The sequence below is a fragment of the Aureobasidium subglaciale genome (genome assembly GCF_000721755.1).
Source record: "Aureobasidium subglaciale EXF-2481 unplaced genomic scaffold scaffold_1, whole genome shotgun sequence".
Classification (NCBI taxonomy): Eukaryota; Fungi; Ascomycota; class Dothideomycetes; order Dothideales; family Saccotheciaceae; genus Aureobasidium; species Aureobasidium subglaciale.
The window spans coordinates 1215418-1233556 of NW_013566994.1; the positions used below are offsets into that span (position 1 = coordinate 1215418).

General features: G+C 50.7%; 8 protein-coding genes across 8 annotated transcripts; 3 read left to right on the forward strand and 5 right to left on the reverse strand.

Moving 5' to 3' along the window:
* Positions 1 to 215: 215 nt before the first annotated feature.
* On the reverse strand, positions 216 to 1839 carry AUEXF2481DRAFT_35726 (uncharacterized protein). Its single transcript, XM_013492729.1, has 2 exons — positions 773 to 1839; positions 216 to 722 (listed from the first exon to the last, which is right to left on the reverse strand). The coding sequence occupies exons 1-2, from the start codon at positions 1400 to 1402 to the stop codon at positions 351 to 353; spliced, it is 1002 nt and encodes a 333-aa protein (XP_013348183.1). The 5' UTR covers positions 1403 to 1839; the 3' UTR covers positions 216 to 350.
* Positions 1840 to 3741: 1902 nt separating this feature from the next.
* Positions 3742 to 4545, forward strand: AUEXF2481DRAFT_25673 (uncharacterized protein; the record flags this gene model as incomplete). Its single annotated transcript, XM_013492596.1, has 2 exons — positions 3742 to 4362; positions 4435 to 4545. The coding sequence occupies 2 exons, from the start codon at positions 3742 to 3744 to the stop codon at positions 4543 to 4545; spliced, it is 732 nt and encodes a 243-aa protein (XP_013348050.1).
* A 204-nt stretch (positions 4546 to 4749) lies between these two features.
* AUEXF2481DRAFT_35729 (uncharacterized protein) lies at positions 4750 to 6017 on the reverse strand. Its single transcript, XM_013492730.1, has 2 exons — positions 5478 to 6017; positions 4750 to 5409 (listed from the first exon to the last, which is right to left on the reverse strand). Exons 1-2 carry the CDS (start codon positions 5884 to 5886, stop codon positions 4781 to 4783), a joined length of 1038 nt encoding a protein of 345 aa, XP_013348184.1. The 5' UTR covers positions 5887 to 6017; the 3' UTR covers positions 4750 to 4780.
* Positions 6018 to 6369: 352 nt separating this feature from the next.
* Positions 6370 to 7533, reverse strand: AUEXF2481DRAFT_35730 (uncharacterized protein). The gene is made up of 4 exons (XM_013492731.1): positions 7197 to 7533; positions 6992 to 7093; positions 6773 to 6939; positions 6370 to 6720 (listed from the first exon to the last, which is right to left on the reverse strand). The coding sequence occupies exons 1-4, from the start codon at positions 7235 to 7237 to the stop codon at positions 6602 to 6604; spliced, it is 429 nt and encodes a 142-aa protein (XP_013348185.1). The 5' UTR covers positions 7238 to 7533; the 3' UTR covers positions 6370 to 6601.
* Positions 7534 to 7748: 215 nt separating this feature from the next.
* On the reverse strand, positions 7749 to 9276 carry AUEXF2481DRAFT_35732 (uncharacterized protein). Its single transcript, XM_013492732.1, has 7 exons — positions 9233 to 9276; positions 8872 to 9174; positions 8738 to 8810; positions 8654 to 8673; positions 8529 to 8591; positions 8408 to 8479; positions 7749 to 8359 (listed from the first exon to the last, which is right to left on the reverse strand). Exons 2-7 carry the CDS (start codon positions 8919 to 8921, stop codon positions 8086 to 8088), a joined length of 552 nt encoding a protein of 183 aa, XP_013348186.1. The 5' UTR covers positions 8922 to 9174; positions 9233 to 9276; the 3' UTR covers positions 7749 to 8085.
* Positions 9277 to 9406: 130 nt separating this feature from the next.
* Positions 9407 to 13467, forward strand: AUEXF2481DRAFT_104710 (uncharacterized protein). Its single transcript, XM_013493009.1, has 3 exons — positions 9407 to 10076; positions 10125 to 11800; positions 11862 to 13467. Exons 1-3 carry the CDS (start codon positions 9603 to 9605, stop codon positions 13345 to 13347), a joined length of 3636 nt encoding a protein of 1211 aa, XP_013348463.1. The 5' UTR covers positions 9407 to 9602; the 3' UTR covers positions 13348 to 13467.
* Positions 13468 to 13814: 347 nt separating this feature from the next.
* AUEXF2481DRAFT_61571 (uncharacterized protein) lies at positions 13815 to 16745 on the forward strand (the record flags this gene model as incomplete). The annotated part of the gene is made up of 5 exons (XM_013492806.1): positions 13815 to 13967; positions 14043 to 14136; positions 14190 to 15001; positions 15065 to 15745; positions 15798 to 16745. 5 exons carry the CDS (start codon positions 13815 to 13817, stop codon positions 16743 to 16745), a joined length of 2688 nt encoding a protein of 895 aa, XP_013348260.1.
* An 88-nt stretch (positions 16746 to 16833) lies between these two features.
* Positions 16834 to 17855, reverse strand: AUEXF2481DRAFT_1279 (uncharacterized protein; the record flags this gene model as incomplete). Its single annotated transcript, XM_013492466.1, has 2 exons — positions 16834 to 17422; positions 17479 to 17855. 2 exons carry the CDS (start codon positions 17853 to 17855, stop codon positions 16834 to 16836), a joined length of 966 nt encoding a protein of 321 aa, XP_013347920.1.
* Positions 17856 to 18139: the final 284 nt, after the last annotated feature.

Genomic DNA, 18139 nt, shown 5'->3' on the forward strand with positions numbered 1-18139 from the left:
CTTCTTTTCGGCTTCTCCTTCATCCCAATGTGCAGAACGCTGTTACTTATACTTGTAGTGGTCTTGAGGTACAATGCTTTCTTGACCTGTGGCGACACCAGCGGGATATGTCTTTCTCATTGCGTCAGTCGTGCTGATATGAGATACTGCGGTGCCATTGCTGCAGATGGTCATTGCTCTGCTTCAGACATTGAGTGAGTGTGACAGGGACTAACATATTGGGAGTTACACATAGGCGGATAACAACAAAAGAATTTCTTTCGATGAATCGATGATTTCGTCATGTCACATTCTTGATACTGGTAATGACTGTGATCACACTACACTCGAAGCCATCAATCAAGATTGCCCTAGTAGAAAGCAGCACACTCCTTCTGCCTCTGCTCAAAGATCTTAACGGCTTCCTCAGCAGCCTTGACACCACTAAGCGCCATGGCACCGAAGGTAGGTCCCATGCGATTGGCGCCATCTACCTCTGAAAGTTCCATACCGCCGACGATAAGGCCCGGGGTGATTTCACGGGTGCCCTTGACGATGGCGTCTTCGGCAGTGTTCATGTCGAGGCCGCGCATGCCGCCGAGGCACTTTATGGCTTGCATGCTGACGAGGCGCTTTACGCTGAAGGCGCCGAAGGGTCCGTCGTGGCCGGTGGTGGAGATGATGACGGGGGCGTTTATAGTGTTGGGGTCCATGCAGGACTGGTCGTCGTGGTGCATGGTGACCTGTGAGATGGTTAGCATTGATCAGAGGGTTGATGGAGTCTGTGACTTACCAAAGTCCAGTTGGTGACAACACCAGCGATCTGGATAGAGCCATCGTCACGGGTACGAGTGATGAGATCCTCAACAGCAGTGGCGTTGAAGAGCTTGACGTTGGGGAACTGCAAGACCTTGCTGAGAAGAGTGCTGGTGAAGAGTGCAGCATGCTTGACAACAACATAGTTGCTGTCCTCGCCATCATCCTCATACTCGACACCGACCTCACGAAGGAAGGCATCAGCAGGCTTACGCATGACCATAGCAGAGAAGAGCTGGCCACCAAGCCAAGCACCACCACCAGGGCTAACGCCGGCCTCAACAATGGCAACCTTCAAGTCAGGACGAGCCTTGGCAAGACAGTATGCAGCAGAGAGACCGCAAGAGCCGGCGCCAATGATGACGACGTCGGACTCGGCGTACTTGTCCAAGTCGGAAAAGTAGCGGCGGGTCATGGCTCTGCTGACCTGAGACTCGCGAATGGGACGGAAGGTAAAAGACTGCCAGTCACCAGCCATGGCTTCGATGGTCTCAGGCTTGGTCTGTCCACCGACCGGAAGGGCAGAGTTGTGAGGTCCGAGAACCAACTTCTTGGAAGGAACAGTGGGGGAGATGGGCTCCTGGAAGATCATGGCTGGGGGAGACATTGTGATACAGGATCAAGTTTGGTTAATCTGTCATTGGTCAGAACATGCCGTGGTGGCACAAGAGGGTGGTTCGGTATGCATGATCCTTTCGCTGGTATTATCCAGTGAGCCACATGACAAGACTCGTGCACAAATACTAGCGATGTCCATGACAAAGCTTGTATCAATACACGGGTCTTGTCAGTGACTCAAGTCAAGTTCAGGCGGTATAATCTCAGAACGATAGCGAGACGATACAATTCTGACGCCAATGTCCATGATCAGCGATCAATGGGTTGGCAGACGGAAGCTCGCTATCGGACACCCGCTCATGCATCAGGTTAAACCCGTTGTTTAAGTTACCTTGACCCTTTGATCTTTCGATCATAGAATACCATTCGAAAGGTTTATCACGCATCGATCCATGACGGATTGAGCGTACCGTAGAACGGCTGAACCTGCTCAATGAGTCAGCATTGGGTGACATGACCACAAGGGGCTACAATACAAGCAATTGTTTCTGAGTAGATTGTGTTTGGAGAGGAGGAAGAAGAAAAAGGAGAGAAGAGATTGAGAAAAGGTGACTCTTAAATAGCTCAGCTAGCTAAGATAGCACATGCGAGTGCGGGGCTCCAAGGGCGATGCTCTTACGACCCCTCTCTCGCACGGTACGATAAAAGGTCTGAACGACATTCTGCAGGATGTCAATTGGCAGAAGGCGACGTGTATGGATAAACTGTTATGCCGTGCGAGTCAAACAGCGGGCCGAATTGACCGAGCATGCCACCTGGAAAGTTGAGCTCAAGCGCGTGGAAGCTATGTTCCTCACACAAGAACAAGGCATTAGGATACCTAGCTCTATTGACCTACTATAGAACCAAACAGCTATCACGAGACCCTCACGAAACTCCCGGAGAATCCTTGAGTGGTTGAGCAATTGCACGATGTTGTAAGTTGACTCCTCCCTGGATACCACGGAGAAAGCAGAGCTTGACTTGCGATCTATAAGAGAAACGGCTGCGCGTAATATCACCTTCCTTATCCGCGAATCGGCGCAGGTGGTGCTCGAGTAATAGGTCCGCTGTAGGGCGTCGAGAATTGCAGAACAACCACTTCATCATCACATCACCGTGCGACTCAGCCGAAGTATCCACTACCTACTCATGAGTCGCCCTATCGAGGTCCAGTGATGCTAGAATTATCCTGTTGCTGAAACGATTCTGTCGTGACTGTCAGTCTTGCTCAAGGCGTGGATGCTGCGATGTCGCGATGAATTAGGTTTTGAGCTTGAGCGGAGTCAACGATCAATCAGGAACGACTGGAGCCCTTGGCCCAACCATCGTCCCTGGCCAAGCGAACCATGACAAGACGCCATGCAGCTTCCCAACTCTCTTTCCCTGTCGTCTTTATTCGTCCCTCTTTTTGGCCCGAGGGAGGTCGTTCTGGACTGTCGATTTCTCTCGTCATGTGAAAGCAGACGGCCTGGGAAAGAGGAGACCAGGGTGCAGTCATGCATTCAGCCGCTTCTCGTGTGTGTCAGCGGATGCGGAACAATTCAGCGACTGGATTACCACATTCGGAGGGCGATGATGCTATTCCATGCGACTGCAGAATCTACCTGCACGTCGATATCACTGCTGACGGCTAGAACAGGCAAGGCAAGCAATAATTCAGTTTCTGACTATTCGTTGGCAAGGAGGAAGACGACCCGGTTGTTTTGTGCCCTTCTTTTGAAAGGATTTGCTGATATTGTGACAATGGTCTAAGAGTAAAAGTCCGCCAAGTCTGCCCTTCGGACTACTCCTCCATGTCCGGAGCCCCACCTTGTTGCTTTCTAACCTACCTCGCACACACCCTCGAATGTGTGAGCATCTTCGGGGCTTAGGTAGGCTGGCGGCTGGCTTGATCAGCAGCTGATGATTCCACGTAACAAGGTAGGGACATCATGACTTACGACCTGCCGTGACAGAGTTACTGCCGTGCTGCCGGTGGTGGAATGAAATAGGACATTCCAAACTTCTGAGTCTGTTATTTTGTACAATCTCCATCTTCTCGCTCGAGTCTCTTCTTTTCTCCTCTTGGTCACGTTCGATGACGAACCCCTTCTCCATCACATACTATCACTCCAACTCCCCTGCTCCTTCCACTACCCCGACATGCCTAGCCAGGTAGTCACCCTGACCAGCACGACCTATCTCCAAGTGCCGAAAGTCGTTCCCTATCGCAGGAACAGATCAAGGTCGCGGTCAAGATCGTCTTCAAGGCCCAGATCCCCGGAACCCGTGTCACCACAGCCCATCAGAACCCGCCCATTGCTACGACCAGTCACGCCCCCGTCACCTCCACCCTTCCCACCCAAAATGTCAGAGACTAGAACGAAACCACCGAGTCCAAGTCTAACCTACGACTTCAAGACCATGACGAATGGCTCCAGTACGCCAAGGACGAATGCAAACACAGTGTACGACATCAACGTCTCTGCCCCTAGCATCAACATCTCAAATATAGACGACCTAAACGGTGATTACTACACCTTGTCAAAGACACCCAGTCCACCACCCCAACGACCCCTCCGTCAGAGATTAGTAGGCACCTGGCGACTAGAAGCCTACGTCGCCTACCCAACCCCCTCCTGTCGTTTCCAACGCCCCACCTTCCCCATGACGAAAAACGTCACGGGTCTAATCATGTACACGCCCGACGGCTACATGAGCGCCCACATGTTGATACCAGGGCAAATGTCGTTTAAACGCGGCGAAGGCGAGGAACCACAGTGGGCCGAAGCGGGCAAGCGATCTTTTTCATACGCTGGGCCCTACTACATCAGCGATGAAGGCTATGGTAGGGAAGAAATCTTGAGACATACATTTCAGGTTTGCAATTTGCCAGGTTGGGTTGGCGATATTCAGGTTAGGACGTGGAAGTTTGAGGAGGATGATAATGTGTTGGTGTTGGGTAGTGAGGAGCCTACGGAGATTAGGGTGAGTTGCTTCTCTTGTGATGCTTGTACTTGGGGGGGGGGGAAAAAGAACTTGTATATTGACACTGCACAGGGTGATCAGAGGATCCCAGTTCTGAAGTGGCGAAGGGTTATCGACAATTCGAATGGCAGCCCACCGGCACCGATGCCGCACATCAAGGTCAGCGGTCCAGGAGAGCCATGATCAACGCAAAACTACACGATAAGATGGAAAAAAATAACGAAATGGGCTACGCATATCTGCAAATCATCATATGACGGAGTGGTACGCACGCACAATTTAGCATGGCTAGGATCATGAAATCTGCTTTCTTATAGGTATACCAGGAGTTCTCAGGAGTTTGTATGTCAGAAAAATTAATCGTAAATTTATTTCTTTTTTTGCTTCATGTCGTTATTTACACTAGACCAAAATGTGCTTAGATCTTGTAGACGAGCTTGGTACCAGAGACCTTGCCGGTTCTCAGGTCCTCGAGGCCGCCAAAGACACCCTCGAGGCCACCGCTACGAACCTCCTTGGGGTGAGCCTTGACCTTACCCTCTGCGAACAGCTTCTCGGCCAACTCCCAGAACATCTTGCCAAACTCAAAGTCCTCGGGCTTAGCGGGGATGGGGTTACCAGCGAAGCTGAAGGCCTCGCCAACAACAGTGTAACCCAGAGTGCTCTTGTCCTCGACATCCTCGCGAGATGACTTGGCAGGGAGAAGGTATGAGATAACACCACCCTTGCTTGAGATGGCGTTGGCGGAAATATCGGGTGAGCTGCCCTCGGCGATGCAGTCAAAGACGTGCTTGAGGTTGTCCTTGGTGTGCTCGCGGATCTTAGCCGAGCATTCGGGATCCTTGTAGTCGAATGCCGCATCAGCGCCCAGAGACTTGACGAGGTCGAAGTTGTGAGGGGAGCAGATGGCGATGACCTCGAGGCCGGAGAGCTTGGCGTACTGGATGGCGAGGGTACCGGTGGCAGTCGAAGCACCGTAGATGAGGACGGGGAAGGGCTGCTTAGCGGGCTCGGTGGGAAGGGGGAGCTTCAAGCTCTGGTAAAGACCTGAAAGTTGTCAGCTCAAAGATCGTGTAGGATGGCATTGTGCCTTGTAGCGGTATATCGTCGCTTACCCTGACCAACGGTGGTAACACCAACACCAAGAGTGGCAGCGTCCTCGGTCGAGAGGGACTCGGGGACCTTCATCTGAACGTCACCCTTGGCAAGAGCGTACTGTGCAAAGCATCCGTCCTCCTTGTTGGCAGAGTTGACACCGTGTGAGAAACCAGCAATGCGGTCGCCCTTGGAAAACTTCTTCTGGACAGCCGAACCGACCTCCTCGACAACGCCAGCGTAGTCGCATCCAACGGTGGCGCCGGGGTTGGCGAGGTAGTCAATGTGCTTCCAGTCGGTAGGGTTCAAAGCAACAGCCTCGACCTTGACGAGAACATAGTCGTCGCGGAGCTTAGGGACAGCAACGCTCTGGATCTCAGCCTTCTTGGCCTCGACGACCTTGATGGCTTGCATGTTTGATGGTGCCATTGTGATGTGAATGTGGGTTTGTGTGAATTGGACGGGACTGAAGGATCGGAAAGTCAATTGAATGGTCTTTCTAAAATACTTGAAGCTCGATAGAATATAGCATAAAATGAAGGGTACAGCTTCGTCCACTGTTCTAGAAACACAAGGTTTCTCGCCTGCTTAGAAATCCTTCCCTAAAAGTGAGCTGTCGGAACCCAAAAGCTGGGGAGGAGATTGATGATGCGTCATCATGGCACTCGGCCGAGGTTGCAAAGCAGGTTGATCATCCTAGCGAAGCGAGAATTGTTCAAACGGTTTCAATGACCAGACCAGAGCAGCGATGAGCTGTAGCAAGGCACCGCTGTATCTTACCTTCTTCATATATCTACTGCGGTGAGTCGACCAAAGCACATGTCTCGGTGTCTTTGCTATATATTCGAAATAGTTCGTGCCTTCAGACAGCTACAAGCTATGACGACATTTTGCACATGGAGAAGTAGCAAAGCGAGGATTGTCAAAACGGTTTCAATATTATAGTGATGGTACAGCGTTCATCGTATTCAAGGACAAAGAGAAACACCCATTGATGTTTTCATAACCGTCGCAGCTCTCTTGGGGTATCAAATCCACGCCATTCCGTAACGCCATTATTATATCCTTGTCCAGTTCCATTCCTCATTACAAGCATCTTGGTTGTTCAATGATGCGCGATAGTGTTTGTAATCTCGTCCTTTGATTAGTATCTGCCCGGGGGAGGATCCTTGGGAGGAGCGTAGGCGCCAGTGTAGGCGGGCTGAGGCTGCTGCATCTCAAAGTTGTTGCCATAGTTGGTGGTGTTGGGAGGAGCGGTGTAGGCTGGATTGTGTATTAGTATGGGCATTTCAATCATAGTATCATTCCAACATACCTGGAGGAGGGTTGTTGGAGTTGTTGTAGTAAGGTGTCGAGTTTGTGCCGGTCGCGTACTGCGGCTGAGCATTCTGGTTGTAGGTGGGAGTGCCGTGGCGGACTGTCCAACCAGTACCATAGTAAGGGTTGGCGCCGTGTCTACGACGTCTTCTTGCGGATAGACATCTGCGACACGAGTCAGCGCATGATTTTGTGCCTGCATAAGCGCAATACTTACGAGAAGAGGAAGAACAGGACGAAGAAGACTGCGACGATGCATGCGAGAAGCACCCAGCGACCCCAGCGATTCCAGGTGCTGTTACAATTGTTGCCATAGCAGCTGTGAAATATCATGTCAGCTCATTGTCGAGCCGAGTAGTGAGTGCTTCATGAGATCATATGTAGGTAAATCATCAAACACGAGAATTCAGGAACACACTTACCGGTTGTAGCCACCATAATACTGTCGAGGTTCGAGATACATGTTCGCGTGTGTGAGTATGATTGATGATAGATTTACTCGTGCCAAAAGACAAAGGTGAGGGATTACGACTGTTAAGTACAGGGTGCTTGTGAGACCTTTGTGGCTTGGAATGAGAATGGTGACGACAATTGCTTGGTGGCCAAGCATTTACCAGTGTCACTGCCCACGAACGAGGCAGTGACCGGCAGTGCTTTTCCGTCACACATCTTGGATACGGCTTGTCGGCCGATCTGGGAATAAATTGTCATGACTCTTCTTCTTTTGTTCTCCGATCCTTCAAAGGTTGATGGTAATTTGTCTTGTCTGATCTCGTGGCGCAAATGACCCCTACAAAGCATCATCCGTTCCAGAGGTACAGAGCGCGATAAGGCGATTGGCGTTTGCCTCAGCCACTTTGTATGTGGCGATGCCCAATCAGCCACCAATCCAGAATATCGGTGCCAGTTTTGCCAGCGCATCTTGCATTGCACTCCCACATGATATCGAGGGGTTATGAAACATTCGAAAGCCTGCAGCCTTTTCACAATCTCCTGTTCTTCTCTCTCTTCTCATTTCATCATCTGTACATCAATCGTCAAATTGCGTCTGTCGACTATCGTATTGCTCTCGTGAATCCGTAAAATCATTCCTTAGCCCGCTTGAGATGAGAAACAAGACCGCCGGAAGTCAAAAAAGAAACAAGGACACCCCATGTGCACCCGCCGTTACGCTACGTTGCCATTGCTGGTTCGCAGGAAAGATACCATCTAAACCCCATCGCTTGCAATACCCTATGCAAATGCCGATCACCTTCATGAGTGGAAGCCAAACTGTATGCCGCTGTGGGAGACCTGACCTTGGTCGACGGGTCACTTGCTCGCACGAGCAATCAGCCATTGCAGTACAGCATCCAAGTTTGTCTCTTCCTTGGCGCTGATACCATAGCAGCTCACCTCACGGTGCGTTACGGCTTTGAGGTTCAACTCCTCAATAAGCTCGTCGACCGATAGATGATCAGGAAGATCGGACTTGTTGCCAAGAACCAACAATGGAATGCCTTCTAAAGCAGGCTTCTCCAGCAGCACATGAAGTTCTTCTCGTGCCACAGGCAATGCTTCCTTGTCGGCCGAGTCCACAATGAATCTGTTCTCAAGTCAATACGAGCACATCAGCGAGAACTGGAGGACATACACCATGGCGTTGACACCTCGACAGTAACGCTCCCACATAGAACGGAACCTTGGTTGACCTCCTAGATCCCAACTGCGCCAGTGAGCCTCGATCTCATTCTCCAGAAAGCCGAACGACTTACCATTTCAGAGTCACATGGCCTTTGGTAACCTTTTTCATGTTGAAGCCGACCGTAGGTATTGAGCTGTCAAGTCGCAGGCACTGTTTAGTCTGGGTCTGGTCACCACTCTTTGGAACCAGACTTACTCAATTGTAAACTCTCCACCCTGGACGTGAACGGTTAACATTACATCAAGACCGCGCGACCATGGGTCAGAATGAGCTGCTTACTGCTAGGACTCTCAAGAGCGATGTCTTGCCGGCATTCTGAAGACCGATCATTGTCACGTCCATCTCAGTCGCCCTGTTCACAAGAGACGAGTCATATCAGGAAGTGGCCAGCAAGAGGAAGCAAGACAACATACCAGAAAAGACTGAGGAGCCAGTCATAGAGACGCTTGAATAGGCCAGGCATGGTGTTTGATTTGCCCGACAAAGCACTGCGAGAAGAGTTGAAGAGCTGGCTGCAGGCAACAACAGTAGAGCAGCTTGATGGTTGCACGGACGGAGGGTTTGATCAAAAGCGCAGGGCACAAGCAGAAGCGGGGCTCGGGTAGGGTCGAACTCTTATTGGAGGTGATGGTGAAGTAGAATCAAGGCGAAGGATAATCTGCAGATGAAGCGCTGCTGTCACAGAGGTTTAAGTGTTAGGACAACGTTACGGATTCCTATGTATCGCAAGGATTAGTTCACGGTAGAAGCAAGCTGTAAGAACAATAAGCGTGCCTCTGACAGCCAAGCGGTCACTTGAGTCGAGCAGTTGACGTGTGCACGATAACACTTGGAGATGCGAGATGCGGCAAAAGGACGGAGCCTCGGAGCCAGATCATTTTGCTTGGCACGGCTTTTTCGGCGCTAAAATTTCTAGAAGAACAATTCGAAGCAAAAAACATCTGCGACGCCTATCTCGGTGCCGCCATCTGTGTGTTACGAAGGAAATTTGGAGGAGAAAAAGAAGCTGGACAATTGAAAGGAGAATCCCCGAGTCCATTCTGGAATATCAACACGTCTCCGACCCAAGGGCGTGAGAGGTCGAGCTCTCGCTAGCACCAAGCAGTAACAGGTCCATCTACATCCTCGAGACGCCTACACAGCCATGGCACCATCAAAGGAGAACGGCAATTGGTCGACCAACTTTGACACAGTGCGCCGTCACGACCTCTTCCGCAACCCTCCCTCGGACAAGTCGGCATACCCTACTCTGGCCTCGGCCGTCGACCCTCATGTACAATCCTTCAACGCCGTCTTCGCAGAGAAGGGCCAGCTCTACCATGCTCTTCGTGACATTGGTACCAAGACTTTCTTCGACGGCAACCCAAATGAGCCCTTCTCGGCCGATGGTCCTCGACGAAACAGGCTTCAAGTCCGCGTGAAGGAGGTCTTTCTTGAGAAGAGCATGCTTCCTCCTTCCAACAAGATCGACAAGAAGCGCGAGATTCTTCCCGTAGAATGCAGAGAGCGCCACTGCACCTACAGAGGTCGCTTCAGAGGCCGCTTTGAGTGGCGCATCAACGAGGGCGAGTGGAGGGAGAGTGTCAGAGAGTTCGGTTCTCTGCCCATCATGTTGCGCGTACGTTCTTCGCGTCAATCTGAAGACCATCACTAACACCATGCACAGTCAAACCGCTGTCACCTCGAGGGTCTTTCACCAAAAGAGCTTGTCGACAAGAGAGAAGAGACCGAGGAGCTGGGAGGATACTTCATCGTCAACGGTATCGAAAAGCTGATTCGTATGCTCATCGTCAACCGAAGAAACTACCCCATGGCCATCATCCGTCCCTCTTTCGTCAACAGAGGTGCAACATACACAAAATTCGGTATCCAGATCCGTTCCGTCAGACCCGATCAAACCTCGCAAACCAACGTCCTCCACTACCTCAGCGATGGTAACGTCACCTTCCGTTTCTCATGGCGCAAGAACGAGTACCTCATCCCCGTCATGATGATTTTCAAGGCCCTGGTTGAGACGAATGACCGCGAGATCTTCGAAGGATTGGTCGGCCCTGCTGGAAGCAAGGGTATTGAAGAGAAGCAATTCGTCACCGACCGTGTCGAACTTTTGCTACGCACATACAAGGCCTACAACGTCCACGGACAAGCGAAGACACGCGCATACCTTGGAAGCAAGTTCCGTATCGTCTTGAGCGTGCCTGATGACATGTCCGACGAGGATGCTGGTGTCGAGTTTCTGAGAAGAATCGTTCTTCCTCACCTCGGAACATCTGATAACAAGGAGACCAACGACGCCGACAAGTTCCGTATGCTGCTCTTCATGACCAGAAAGCTGTACTCACTTGTCGAGGGAGAGTGTGCTGTCGACAACCCTGATGCTGTTCAGAACCAGGAGATCCTCTTGCCCGGTTTCCTCTACGGTATGATTGTGAAGGAGCGCATCGAGGAATGGCTGAACTCGATCGGTCTGCAACTCCGCGATTGGGGCAGGACCACCAATTGGGCGCCTATTGTTTCTGAGGAGTTTGAACGTGACTTCAGCGCAAAGATCCTCCGCAGAACCAACGAGAACTTGGCGCAGGCACTGGATTACTTCTTGTCCACTGGTAACCTGGTCTCTCCCAGTGGTCTGGATCTGCAACAAACCTCCGGCTTCACCGTCGTTGCTGAAAAGATTAACTTCTGGCGTTTCATCAGTCATTTCCGCATGGTTCACAGAGGTAGTTTCTTCGCTCAACTCAAGACCACAACTGTCAGAAAGCTGTTGCCTGAGAGTTGGGGCTTCCTCTGCCCTGTCCACACTCCTGATGGTTCCCCTTGCGGTCTTCTCAACCATTTGGCTCACAAGTGTAAGATTGCCACAAATGCTGTCGATACCAAGACTATTCCTGGTCTGATTTCACAACTGGGTGTTACCGAGACCCCTTCTGCATCCGTCGATGATAGCGTCGTCGTCATGCTCGATGGTCGCATTCTCGGTTTCTGCTCCCCTAAACAAGCTCGTGTGATCGGGGATACTCTACGCTACTGGAAGGTCGAGGGTACTCACGGCATTCCTTCCGAGCTGGAAATTGGTTACATCCCCAACTCACATGGAGGCCAATACCCCGGTGTTTACATGTTCTCGCAAGCAGCCAGAATGTTCAGACCTGTCAAGTACTTGCCGCTGGGTAAGGAGGACTTTGTCGGTCCTTTCGAACAGCCGTTCATGTCCATTGCCTGCACGGAGCCCGAAATCGTCTCAGGCGACTCTACTCACGTCGAATTCGATCCTACCAATATTCTCTCTATTCTCGCCAACCAAACACCCTTCTCAGATTTCAACCAATCTCCCCGTAACATGTACGTCTAAATCTACATGACCGCCAGTCTTTGCAGAACCTCAAAAGCTAACGATTTCCAGGTACCAATGCCAAATGGGTAAGCAGACCATGGGTACTCCTGGAACTGCTTTGAAATACCGTACCGATAACAAGTCATACAAACTTCAAACTGGACAGACACCAGTTGTTAGGCCCCCTCTGTACAACGAATATGGTCTGGACAACTTCCCCAACGGAACCAATGCCGTCGTTGCTGTCATCTCATACACTGGTTACGACATGGACGACGCTATGATTATCAACAAGTTCGCCCACGAGCGCGGCTTCGGTCATGGAACCGTCTACAAGACCAAGAAGGTCGACCTTGCAGAGGAAAGCGGTGGCAGACGTGGTCGTGCCAACGTGAAGAAGCTCTTCGGTTTCGCTCCTGGCGGTCTCGTTCGTGCACAATGGCGCGCATCTCTGGATGACGACGGCCTCATCGCCGTCGGCATGAAGGTCAAGAACGGCGACATCATCGCTGCATCGCACACCGTCACCAAGGATCCCATCACTGGCGAATATATCAACCGTGATGGCATCACTCACTTGCACAAGTACAAGGACAATGAGGAGGCATACGTTGAGGAGATCAAGATGCTCGGCACAGACACTGGTGGTGATGAACCCTGCCAGATGCTCAGCATCAGACTTCGCATTCCTCGTTCGCCTGTTATTGGTGACAAGTTCTCTTCTCGTCACGGACAGAAGGGTGTTTGCTCGCAAAAGTGGCCTACTATGGACATGCCATTCAGTGAGAGTGGTATGCAGCCTGATGTCATCATCAACCCTCACGCTTTCCCTTCTCGTATGACTATTGGTATGTTTGTCGAGTCACTGGCTGGAAAGGCTGGATGTCTGCACGGTGTCGCACAAGACAGCACACCGTTCAAGTTCAAGGATACCGCAGGCGAGACTGCCGTCGAGCACTTCGGTCACCAGTTGAAGCGCGCTGGCTTCAACTACTATGGTAACGAGCCCATGTACTCTGGTATCACTGGTCAGGAGCTCGGCGCCGATATCTACATGGGCGTCGTTTACTACCAGCGTCTTCGTCACATGGTCAACGACAAGTTCCAGGTTCGTACCACCGGTCCTGTCACTGCTTTGACCGGACAGCCCATCAAGGGTCGTGCCAAGGGTGGTGGTATCCGTGTCGGTGAGATGGAGAGAGATTCTCTGATTGCTCACGGTACAGCTTTCCTGCTGCAAGATCGTCTGATGAACTGTTCCGATTACCAAAAGGCGTGGATTTGCCGCGCCTGTGGCTCTTTCCTCTCCGCACAGCCTACCGTCAACCAATACAGTCATAAGAAGGGCGTCAATGCCAGCAATGTCAGATGTAGAAGATGCAGTACGAAGGCTTCTGGTTCAGAGCCAAGAAGTGACACCTGGGAGGATGGCAGAGGTGACAAGTTCGTTGGTGGTTCGGACGTCACGGTCGTCGCTGTTCCCGGTGTCTTGCGCTACCTGGATGTCGAGCTGGCGGCTATGGGTGTCAAGATGAAGTTCGATATCACGCCGTAGATCTAAAAGCTGATGGGGTGGTTGTTTGCATATAAGCATTTGCATATTTCTTTTTACTATACCAAAATGGAGTTTAGCTGGTTTTCGTTACTCAATTAGATCTACATTTCTCGAAATGCGTGTCTTGTGAAGCTTTCGCGTTGCCTTCGCGTTCGCAACGTGCGTCTTGTTCCTGGTGGCATCAAGAACACGGGCTTCCTCTGCTAGAGTAAAGAAGACTCAAGAAAGCCAAAGTATCCCTCTGCAATACGTATTAACTGATTCGAATCTTATGTCTATAGCCGGAATCATCCCCGGGATGAAGTGACGACCCTTTGAAGTGTTTTGTTGTGCAACTTGCTGTATTTTGTTTTCGCCGACCTCGACTTCGCGTCCACCTCGACCACCCTTGAACACAACATTTCATTTTGTCCAGGTAACATACTTGCTATCATGATCTCACTTCAATAACGCAAAAGCACATCAATATGGAGGCCGCCAAGAAGTTTCACCATCCATACGAGCCCTACGACATCCAGCTTCAGTTCATGCGCACGCTATACGATTGCATCGAACAAGGCAAAGTCGGTATATTCGAGTCTCCGACTGGTGAGGATCTTCCATTACAACCTAGATTGAGCGTTTCTGACCATTTCATAGGCACTGTAAGAAGGGCTCCGTCTTGATGCTTTATCCACTCTCTAATCAATGTCTAGGGTAAATCTCTGAGCCTGGCATGTGGCTCTTTGACATGGCTACGCGATCACAAGAGAAAGGAGTTTGATGAGAGTATAGCTGCTATCGAAGGAGGTGATTTTTTTCTCCAACCTCCTCTGAAATCCAGAAATAATCAGCTGACAGAGAACTTCAAGATGACGATGAACCAGAATGGATGGTTCAACATTCTCGAGAAGAGAAGAAGAACCAAGTTGTTCAAGCACGAGCAGAGCTAGAAGTAAAACTCGAAAAGATCCGTCAACACGAACGTAAGATCCGAGACAGACAGGAGAATGGTCCACCATTGACCAAGAAACGCAAACTCGACGACTCTGGCAACGATGTCGATGCTGTTGACGATGAGCAATTCGCCCTCGATGAATACGAGAGTGATGATGAAGGCATCAAATCCAAAGCCACTGGAGGAGATGCAGCTCTGGGACTGTCAAAAGAAACACAAGCACTAATGCAGAAGCTTGGATATGGTCTTTCTGCCCTGCCGAAAGCAGAAGATGTCGAAGCAGAAGATGAGCTGAAGATCTACTTTTGCTCACGCACGCATTCTCAGCTCTGTCAATTTGTCAACGAACTGCGCAGAATCGACTTGCCCGCTGCTATCCCCGCAGTGCAAGAAGAAGTCAAGAAAAAGGCGTCACTTCACGAGGAGTTGAAGCATCTTTCCTTGGGCTCGAGAAAGAACCTTTGCATCAATAGCAGAGTCTCTTCTTTGAAGACTGTGACTGCAGTCAATGAGAAATGTCTGGAGTTACAGGACGCAAAGACACCGAAAGAGAAGAAGTGTCAGTTTATGCCGAACAAGGAGAATGAAGGCACGGTGCTTGATTTCCAGCATCATGCTTTGGCGAAGATACGGGACATTGAAGATCTGGGTGCTTTGGGCAAGAAGTTGGGTGTGTGTCCTTACTATGCCACTCGTCCGGCAGTCAAGCCTAGTGAGGTAAAGTCTCACCTCCTTCTCAATCCTCGAGTGTTGTGATGCAGTACTGATTAGAAATCCTAGATTGTCACGCTACCATACCCACTTCTCCTCCAAAAGACAGCCCGAGAAGCGCTAGGTCTATCGCTAAAGAACCACATCGTCATCATCGATGAAGCACACAATCTCATGGACGCAATCTCTGGCATCCACACCGTAGAAGTCAGCTTGCAACAACTTCAACTCGCCCGCGCTCAACTAACCACATACCTGCAACGCTTCCGCAACAGACTAAAAGGTAAGAATCGTGTCTATGTCACTCAAGTGGTGCGTTTGCTCGACTCCATCACCACTTTCTTGCAAGCACTGGATCACAAGGAAGGAGGTGAAGGCGTTGTGCAAGCTACTGAGCTACTCAAAGGCAAAGGTGTAGATCAGATCAATCTTTATAAATTAATGCATTACTTGCAGGGAAGCAAGTTGGCTAGGAAAGTCGAAGGCTATGTTTCTCTGGAACAGCAGAAACAGCAAGGGCTGAATAATACAGGTGCTGGAAAGGAAGTTACGGTGCCGGTGCTTACGCATATCACGAATCTGTTTATGGTATTGACGAATCCGGCCAGAGAAGGTCGATTGTTCTATACGGCTGCAGAAGACAAGACGCAGACAAAGGTCAAGTACATGTTACTAGACCCATCCGAGCACTTTCGCGAAATTGTCGAGGAAGCAAGAGCAGTGATCTTGGTAGGTGGAACCATGTCACCCGTAGGTCCTCTTACTCGCTAGACCTTTATTCACATACTGATACACCGCACAGATGTCAGACTACCTAACTCAACTATTCCCCTACCTCGACAGCACACTCATCACAACCCTCTCCTGCGGCCACGTAATCCCAACCTCCAACCTCTTCGTCAGCCCCATAACTTGCAGCCCCCAAAACACCGACCTAAACTTTACTTTTGCATCCCGAAACTCGACGAGTACAATAACAGCATTGGGAGAAAGTATACTCAGACTTTTACCGCACATTCCACACGGCTGTGTAGTTTTCTTCCCCAGCTACGCCTACCTCGAAAAAGTTGTTTCTCACTGGCAGGCCACCCCCTCCCCCTCTACACAATCCCTCTGGTCACGTCTGCAGGGCATAAAACCTCTATTCAAGGAATCTCAAAATACAGGGACTGAAGAACTACTCTCTGCCTATACTTCTTCCGTAAGCGATACTGCAGATGGGGGAGCGCTTTTGTTTGCAGTAATAGGCGGAAGATTAAGTGAAGGGATTAATTTCTCGGATAGGCTGGGGAGATGTGTGATGGTCATTGGGTTACCCTATGCAAACCCAAATACTGCAGAACAAAAGGCAAAATTGGCTTATGTGGAAGAAAAAGCTGCTGCTGCTGCTGCTGCTGCTGCTTCTGCTTCTGCTGCTGCTTCTGCTTCTGCCTCTGCAACCTCTGCCTCTGCCTCTTCCACTGCATCCACGTTTTCTGGAGGAAGGATGGTAACAGGGGCAGCAGCGAGAGAATACTCAGACAACGCGTGTATGCGTGCTGTCAATCAAGCGATTGGAAGAGCTGTGAGACATAAAGGGGATTGGAGTGCCATCTTACTGTTTGACACTAGATATGCTCAGAAAAGGATACAGGAGAAATTGCCTGGGTGGATAGAAGCGAGTCTAGGGGATGGGAGTAGGGCTCGAGGGTTTGGAGAGGTGGAAGCAGGTCTGAAAGCTTTTTATGCTGGAAAAAAGGCAGAGAACTAGATTCGGAAACTTGCTTTGCTGGACGAATGTTGAAAGATGAAGGGGTATCGATTTTGACGTATAAAAAAGGGCATGATGGTCACATCTCTCACTTCTTCGCCGCTTTGGCTTTCTCGGCAGCATGCATAGCGGCCCTCTGACTCCTACTCCCCCCCAACTTCGGCCCCTTGATACTCTCCAATTTATTAGCACCAAAAGTAGGCGGCAACGGAGCAGCATGTCCACCCCTCCTACTGGCCCTTTCCTCTGCCGCAGCATAAAAGTTCCTCTTGAATTCTTCAGCCATTCGTTCATCCGCATCTCCCTCTTCTTGTGCGGGTGGTGGCGGTGCAGGAGTGGAAGAATAGGTGTGGAGGGCGGATTCCTGGAGGATTTGGTCGACTAGGGCGTCGCGGGCTATGTCTGCACTGGTACGGCGGGAGTGCCAGGGTTTTCGGGGCCGCTTTTGAGAGCGGATGGTTGTGGTTGTGGAGGGGTGGGAGGGCTTGGGGATGTTGACTTCGTCGAGGTGGCCGTGGGAGGCTGGTATTGAGGAAACGGTGTTATGTGCCGGTGTCACGGCTGTTGATGCAGAAGCGGGTTCTGCTGGTGTAGAGGTTGGGTGCGTAGAGGTTGACGAGGTCGAGGCTTCATGTGATGGGGTAAGACGGGCTAGTTTGGAGTCTACATAGGCCATCCTTGGATTGTCAGTCTTTCTGTTTCTTGCAATCGAGGAGCGCATGGAGAGACCCACATGTGCTTGTCGTCTGCTGATGCAATATGCCCAGTCGGCGCAACGAAGCGGGCTTGAGCATGCTCGACGGCATTCAATGGTGTGGGCGGCGCATTCGTGTCAAAGACGCTGCTGGTCCCGCTCTCGTTGCCCGCTCGTGTCGATGAGAAACCAACACCTCCCTTCCTTGATCCAGTCGGTCTGACATGTCGCGCGGCCACACTGACTTCCTTCGTGTCTAGTCCCAACTCTTGCTCCTGCCTGCCGTCCGCCACAGTCGCTGGGCCATTCCGTGTCACTGCATCGCCGTCGGATGCTTCGTCGTCGTCGCGTCTCTTGCGAAACACCTTTCTTCGTTTAGACGCTCTGAATACTGGTCCTTCATTTGTGTTTGCCATGTTGTGTATCCGAGAGATGTTCACGTCATGCTTCATGAGGAAAGCGCTTTCGTCATTGTTGGAGATTTTGCATGTGAAAAGCCAAGACTTTACTACACCACCTTGATCCTCCAACTCGTCTTCTATACCACTGTCATATACTGATAGGCTTTGAACCAGACCATAGTGCTTGACCAGAACCTACTACTCACTTCTGAGAGGCATTTACTGATTCACTCCCTCTTCTTACCGAGGCTCATCGATCTACACAATTTCTCTGCTCTCCCATTCCGCGCTAACCGATC

Bases quoted from the DNA above. Each gene is read 5' to 3' on its own strand.
- AUEXF2481DRAFT_35726 (XM_013492729.1), bottom strand. From the start codon at position 1,402: ATGTCTCCCCCAGCCATGATCTTCCAGGAGCCCATCTCCCCCACTGTT. The intron at 723-772 runs GTAAGTCACAGA...ACCATCTCACAG, and splicing joins TTGTCACCAACTGGACTTTG to GTCACCATGCACCACGACGA.
- AUEXF2481DRAFT_35729 (XM_013492730.1), bottom strand. From the start codon at position 5,886: ATGGCACCATCAAACATGCAAGCCATCAAGGTCGTCGAGGCCAAGAAG. The intron at 5,410-5,477 runs GTAAGCGACGAT...GACAACTTTCAG, and splicing joins TGTTACCACCGTTGGTCAGG to GTCTTTACCAGAGCTTGAAG.
- AUEXF2481DRAFT_35730 (XM_013492731.1), bottom strand. From the start codon at position 7,237: ATGTATCTCGAACCTCGACAGTATTATGGTGGCTACAACCG. The intron at 7,094-7,196 runs GTAAGTGTGTTC...GATATTTCACAG, and splicing joins TATTATGGTGGCTACAACCG to CTGCTATGGCAACAATTGTA. The intron at 6,940-6,991 runs GTAAGTATTGCG...CTCGTGTCGCAG, and splicing joins GTCCTGTTCTTCCTCTTCTC to ATGTCTATCCGCAAGAAGAC.
- AUEXF2481DRAFT_35732 (XM_013492732.1), bottom strand. From the start codon at position 8,921: ATGCCTGGCCTATTCAAGCGTCTCTATGACTGGCTCCTCAGTCTTTTC. The intron at 8,480-8,528 runs GTAAGTCGTTCG...TCACTGGCGCAG, and splicing joins GGCCATGTGACTCTGAAATG to TTGGGATCTAGGAGGTCAAC. The intron at 8,360-8,407 runs GTATGTCCTCCA...ACTTGAGAACAG, and splicing joins CGAGGTGTCAACGCCATGGT to ATTCATTGTGGACTCGGCCG.
- AUEXF2481DRAFT_104710 (XM_013493009.1), top strand. From the start codon at position 9,603: ATGGCACCATCAAAGGAGAACGGCAATTGGTCGACCAACTTTGACACA. The intron at 10,077-10,124 runs GTACGTTCTTCG...CACCATGCACAG, and splicing joins CTCTGCCCATCATGTTGCGC to TCAAACCGCTGTCACCTCGA. The intron at 11,801-11,861 runs GTACGTCTAAAT...AACGATTTCCAG, and splicing joins AACCAATCTCCCCGTAACAT to GTACCAATGCCAAATGGGTA.